At 41.2% G+C, this 7,028-nt stretch overlaps 1 protein-coding gene across 1 annotated transcript; it reads right to left on the bottom strand.

Moving 5' to 3' along the window:
- Nucleotides 1–1,913: 1,913 nt before the first annotated feature.
- LOC123991578 (transcription factor SOX-11-like) lies at nucleotides 1,914–4,192 on the bottom strand. Its single transcript, XM_046293207.1, has one exon. The coding sequence runs from the start codon at nucleotides 4,018–4,020 to the stop codon at nucleotides 2,908–2,910; it is 1,113 nt and encodes a 370-aa protein (XP_046149163.1). The 5' UTR covers nucleotides 4,021–4,192; the 3' UTR covers nucleotides 1,914–2,907.
- Nucleotides 4,193–7,028: the final 2,836 nt, after the last annotated feature.

Genomic DNA, 7,028 nt, shown 5'->3' with positions numbered 1-7,028 from the left:
TAAGAATTTTGAAGGAGCTGAGCAGAGGCTGGAGAATACTGGATGCTTTTTGAGAGTGGCCTGGTTCCCACGTGTTGACTACTGCAGTCGGTCTTGTGTTACTATGAAAAAGTACCTATTTTCGTATCCATCAAAAGCCATGGAGTTGGACTGGACAACACTATCTTATCATGGCTTGAATGTGTTTAGAAGCTATAAGGTTCTGGTCAAAAGTAGTGCCCTATATAGGGAGCCAATTGGGATGCATCCAGTGTGAAGATGCCACAAAAATATGGCAAGTACTACATACACACACTAACACACCCCATACACACACTAATTGCATCTAGGAATACGCAGCTTTTGGGACTTTGGGGCTCTGTGAGGATTGAATTGTGTCCATCATCATGGTAAAGTAAATGTAAAGTACATTTAAATGGCTGTATGGATACAAATTGTAGGTTATCGACTATCCGGCTCGAAACAAGCGATAATGGTATGGCATTAATGGTAAAACAGAGTGAAAGCTAGGCCTAGATTATCTAATGTTTTGAAGTGAGCTTTGCTACCAAATGTGACAGCGAGCTATCACCAGTGAATACTCTACTCCCCAAAGCGTACCACAGTATGAGTCATAATACCCATAAAACCTACCATACATTTTTCCCATAGGGGAGTTTTAGAAACATTTAAAATAAGGGCTGTTTTGTGTAGGCTTACCCTGGTGTTTTGTTTTGATACCATGTAAATCTCTTTAGGACAAGGTGACTTTTATCAATATATTCGCCTGTATTTACCCCCCAAAATGAAATGCTAATTAGCTGCTAATGTGGCTATCATAAAGAACTACAAATGCCAGGATGATCTGGACGAGACTGCCGAATCGAAGCAAAGGTAAGAATCTCTGGATTAACCATCTTTTAGCGAAATGTAGTAATTCATAAATTGGCTACATTTCTTTAAATGGACAATTGTGTGAACTGTCTTGTGACAGTTTTAAATTGACACAATACCTGTTGGCAAAGGTGTCAGATAGAGATGAAGTGCAGACGCTTGCAGATTTGTATTTCTTCTTGGATACTAATTAGCAATTTTCAAATCTGAGAGTAAATAGAGCCAAATATATTGATTAAAAGTCACCGTGTCTGAGATGTACATGGTTATTAAAACATCATGCCAGGTGAAGCCTACACAAAACACAGCCCTTAAGTATTTCTAAAATCCTCTACGGGAAAAAAAAATGAATGTTTAGAACCATTACCCTTTTTGACCACTAGGTTTTATGGGTATTATGACACCTCCACTGTAGGGCTCTGGTCAAAAGCAGTGTACTATTGGGAATAGGGTGCCATTTGGGTTGCACCCAGTGTCGTCATTCCACCTCAGTTGGTCATGCTGACATCAGGAGGGGAGGTGGAGACCAGAGTATTTTTGACTCACCAAGTTAAGTCTCTTTGGCGCTGAATAGTGTACTTCTTTGGCTTCATGTAGTTGAAGGATATTCTCAGGAGCCACGTTTACCACCCTGCAAAGTCATAAATGGGAATATATCTAAATTGCCTAGAATAATTAAGGATTCCAGCTTCATTACATCAAATGTGTCATAGACTAAATGTATTTGTGTGCGGCTACATGTTTTAACTTTAGGTGCACACATGCTCCTTGTAAAAATTGGTCAGCATAGAGCCCTGGTTTGCAGAAGTTTAACTATCACTGCATCTAAGGTGTCATATCAGTGTACTTCTCATGCATGTGAAGGTCTCACAATAAAATGCCCTATTCACACTCAATGAAGACACTACAATCACATGCTATTTGAGATCATTGAAACTAGAGTTGTCCTTACAGCAGCTACACTTGCTCAAATAAGCTCTAAAATTCCAATAGTGTTTGTCAATTATGTCCCCATAACAAAACATGCAAATTCAGTTGAACCAGTTCCAGCTGATTTATTTAGTTTTGTCAAGATACAGCCTTCAGCATGACGACACGTAACGCAGATGATCCATTTAAGAGTAGCCTATATTGCACAAAATAATGAAGAAAACAATATGTGCCATTAAGATGATAAAATGCAAGAAAATGCAGTTTCACACCTGCTATCTGGGACCCATTCACACCGATATACATAAACTCCTAACTTTACTATTTTACAGAACATATACAATCTTGAATCTAGTACCAGCAATGAGGTCTATATTCCCCAATTGCAACTTAACTCCTTAAAACACCCCAAATCTGATCTAGTTCTGTACATACATAGCTTAAAATAAACGCAAGGCATTTAGATGCAAATTTATATTGTTTAACCCTTGTGTGCTAAACTAAAATGAAACCGGGTAGAACTAGAAGTGCCTGAAAAAAACTCACTGAAAGCACAGTAAGAACATTCCCTTAGTTTAACTGTACAAAAATATGCCTGAAAATATTTTCCTTTTTTTTTTTAAAGATGAGGTATGTTGGTTATGTATCAAAATGCTGCTTCCTGCCATACCTGTGTTCTACAGCGGGTTTAGCCTACTTTTCCATACCAGTAGGGATTCGGAACTGATAAGAAAAAAACAGTTTTGTGAAATACAGAAAAATCACAGAAAACCTTTTGAAAAGTTACACATCCTGAATGAACAGTGTCTCAGATTTAGCCTGCATCTGCCCAGTCGTGCTTTCAGAACCCAAGTGGTTACAAGTAGGATGGGAATGCATAGTTCAGATTCTACTCTTTGTGGTCCACTTTTAATTTGAGCAGTTTCACTGCAGACCCGAAGAAAATCCATAAAACCCTGTCAGGGTGACATGAATGTCACTTTTTTTTGCAATGGTACCACATTGTAACGAATCTTGGTTAATAACAGCGCTGGGGAGGGAACCGGCTGATCATAACGCTGTCCCACCTACTACCAGAGGATGACTCCTTCTGTACTTAGTTAGCTAGTAGGTAAATACCAAATCTGAAAAGTTAGCCTCAAGCCAATCCCCCGCGATCATTTCGCTCAGCTCGGGGGTGCAATAGTCTGGGAATTCAAAGTGAGAGCTGAGGCTGCCCTCACTGAAAGAGTCCAAGTCCTTATCCACAAAGGAAAGAGAGAGATTCCCTGAATTCGAGTTCCCCAGCTCCGCTCCGTGAGCACAGGACGCTAAATTTAAACTGAAGTCGACCAGTAAATCATCCGCGTCTTCGCTGGAGCTGGACGAGCTGGACACGGACCTGAATGAAGATGCTGGTGAGAGTGAAGCAGGACAAGTTGTGCTCTGCTTGGTAATGTTCTTGAAATTGTAGAACAGTCTGTTGGAAGCTGTGTTCGGATTCCGAGACTCATCGTACATGCTCGCGCCTTCTGTCTCGGCAGTGGAGCTCAAAGTGGGGCTCGCGGGCACTTTGGCGATGTTGTACGGTATCGGTTCCTCGTCCTCCTCCACTTTAATCCGAGAGGACAGCTCCTCCTCGTAGTCCTCTTCGTCATCCTCATCGTCAGTATATTCCCTTTTTACGGACTTACTAGTAGTTTTAAAGCTGGTGAAAACATAGTCGTAGCGAGGGTCGTGAGATGGTCTCGTTTTCACCACCTTAGTAGTTTTCAATTTAGTGAATTTCTTACTGGGAGCTTTTACATGTTTGAGGCTGGTCTTCTCCGGTGACTGCACCGCTGGCTTAGTGAAACTGTCGAGCTTTGGTTTCTTCTTGGGTCGGTACTTGTAGTCGGGGTAATCAGCCATGTGTTGTAGCCGGAGCCTCTCGGCTTCTCTGATAAACGGGATCTTTTCACTGTCCTTCAGCAATTTCCACCGCTTTCCAAGTCGTTTCGAGATTTCCGCGTTGTGCATGTCCGGAGACTGCTCCATGATCTTTCTCCTCTCGACTTTCGACCACACCATAAATGCATTCATGGGTCGTTTGATGTGACCGGTTGCTGTCTTGCACCAGTCGGCTTTCACGGGTTTCAGTGGTACCGGGCTGCACGCCATCATTTCGCTTTCCTCCGTGTCTGTAGCTTCCCTGGACATGCTACTCTCCGTCTCGCTGTGTTCTGTTTGCTGCACCATGTTTCCGCCGTATGTTTCTAAGGCACTGCAGGGTTTCAAATACCCACAGTCACTTTCTGCTAACTCCTTGCTTTGCTAACTAGTTTTTGGTCACTCTACACCTCCAGCTCATTCAAACAACTCTTTCTCAAAGTTATCAACTGCCCTCTTAACTAGTTCTTTGGGCTTTCATATCGGTCACGTCATTTTTTTAGTACCCAATCACGGCTCTTAACTCCTCCCAGCGGCCGCCAGACATTATTTTAACCCTTTGCTGCCACACGAGATTTCATTGGTGGTGGGGGAATGTAGGCGGAATTATTCATGCTGTCTGGATTTATATACCTCAGTGGGTGTGCGAGACAGGAATATTGAATGCACTGATGGTAGGGATTAGATGGGAAGATACTACATTGGGAAAGTCTAAAATAAGTGCATCAGTTTTTAGACTGTCCATAAAACAGTATTATTGTATTGCATTGTTTTCAGTGGTGTAAAGTACTTAAGTAAAAATACTTTAAAGTACTACTTAAGTCGTTTTTCAGGGTTTTTGTACTTTAGTATTAATATTTTTGACTACTTTTACACCACATTCCCAAAGAAAATTGTGTACTTGTTTACTCCATACATTTCCCCTAACACTCAAAAGTACTCGTTACATTTTGAATGCTTATCAAGACAGGAAAATGGTTAGATTTACGTACTTATCAAGAGAACATCCCTGGTCATCTCTATTGCCTCTGATCTGGCGGACTCACTAACACACATGCTTCATTTGTAAACTATGTCTGAGTGTTGGAGTGTGCCACAGGCTATCCGTACAATAAAATAACAAGAAAATGGTGCCATCTGGTTTGCTTAATTTAAGGATTTTTGTATTATTTATCATTTGACTTTTGATACTTAAGTATATTTTAGCAATTACATTTACTTTTGATAGTTATGTACATTTAAAACCAAATACTTTTAGACTTTTACTCAAGTATGAGTATGGGGTACTTTTTCCACCACTGATTGTTATCTCTGGCCAAACAGGTTGCTATATTATTGAATGGATAAGACACTGATGGTGGCACCTGACCTCAATAATATATATTATTTAGGCAGCAACCATAAGAGTGTTTATGGTGTGTATTCCACTCTTCTTTTGTTTAACAGACATCTGCTGTATACAACATATTTCTTTATTACATTCTTTTACTTTGAGATTTGTGTGTATTGTTGTGTATTGTTAGATATTACTGCACTGTTGGAGCTAGGAACACAAGCATTTCGCTACACCCGCAATAACATCTGTTAAATATGTGTATGTGACCAATACTATGTGATTTGAGGACTATTACTCTAGTTTTATAATGATGTGAATTGAAGCCCTATTGTGTTGAAAACAAAACAGAAGTGTGATCGTCATTCATTTCTATTGTTTGTTAGTTTCTTCCCACTAGGATGGCAACTGTACTTTTTATGCATTCAGTGACAGACACAGTCCAGGTGAGTGTATTGGTGAGAGAGATATAACCTATGGTACATCTCTATGTACTAACTGTGCATTTATCCCTGAACACAAATGCATTCACACACACACACACACACACACACACACACACACACACACACACACACACACACACACACACACACACACACACACACACACACACACACACACACACACACACACACACACACACACACACACACACACACACACAAAGAGAGAGAGAGAGACATTATCAAAGACTGGCACATAGATTGCTGTGTCAAGGAACAAAACAGACTCTCTCTAAAGACCACCCCAGCATCAGTTCTTATTTGCCCGGTGCCAGATTCCCCTCTTGTAAGGCTTTTTCTAGCTCTCTTTTTGGCCCCTAGAGGGCATTCATTTACCAGCACTCCAGCAAACCCACTCTTCTACTCTACCTTCCCCCCATTCAATATCATGTGATGGCACATTAGAAATGCAGAGAGAGAGATAGGGGGAAGGGGTATAGAGGGGGGAGAGCACTCACCAGCATTCATTTTCCTCAGGAAGTACACCGAGTAGTGTGGCAGGACCCAGCTTCAAATGCGTTACGCGTTACCAAAACAGACAACTCAGGCCCCAGTATTCTCATCAGATTAGGCTGGTTACATATGGCTCACACACACATAGTGATATATTGTCCAGTTTGACAATTTTCCAATAGGTGTGTGTGTATGTGTGGCATATATAGCAGAACCCTAAATAATTGTCTATCTAATTTAGTCATACCTGTCTGAAAGAATGACTAGCTGTTGCTAGCTGAAGTGTTGCATCATATTTGTGTTTATAGCCTTCTCTGCTTTCATCAGCCCTTTAGTGCTTGTTAGCAACAGCCAAGTTAGATATGTGGCATGAGAAATGCAAAAAGCTATCATCCCATTGGATTAATGTAGTGGAACAAAACAACAACAACAAAACAACAACAACACCTGGTGCAAAAAAACACAGCTTTCTCAAGTAGCATCAATGATATCCTGTGCTTTGTTAGATTAAGAGCTTTTTTAATATCAAGATAGCATAAAACACAAGTGAAGACTGAAAAGGCAAATGATTCTATATGTGAATGTTTTCATCTCTCTCCCCAGTGCTTATCTGTAAGACTGAAAGCAGAGGATCAATACCAGAGCTCTGACTGTGGGGCCTATCTGATATTGAAGATCCTGGGATGGATTTCTTCTGAATAGCCTCCAGACAGGTGTACTCCATTTGCTTTCCTTCACCTTCTGTGCTCACAAAGGCAAGTCACCTAGAGGAAGAGGGGAGCTAATGGTGACCACTGTTAACAGAAGATCTCTTGTGTGGGTATGGAGACAAGCAGTTGGGGATTGCTTTATCACCGTTGTTTTGGAAGCAAAGCTGTATAAGCAAGCTGTTCTCCCTGGAATGTGAGTGACTGGTGTGTGGCGGATGAGCGCTAGGTGGCTGAAGTGGCTGTGGAGATAGTGGATGCATACCAAATGGGACCCTGTTTCCTTTACAGTGCACTTCTTTTGACCAGGGCCCTGCT

Source organism: Oncorhynchus gorbuscha, linkage group LG12, assembly GCF_021184085.1.
Source record: "Oncorhynchus gorbuscha isolate QuinsamMale2020 ecotype Even-year linkage group LG12, OgorEven_v1.0, whole genome shotgun sequence".
NCBI classification, from domain to species: domain Eukaryota; kingdom Metazoa; phylum Chordata; class Actinopteri; order Salmoniformes; family Salmonidae; genus Oncorhynchus; species Oncorhynchus gorbuscha.
Note: the sequence above shows the minus strand (reverse complement) of the source record. Positions and strands in the feature narration are given on the sequence as shown.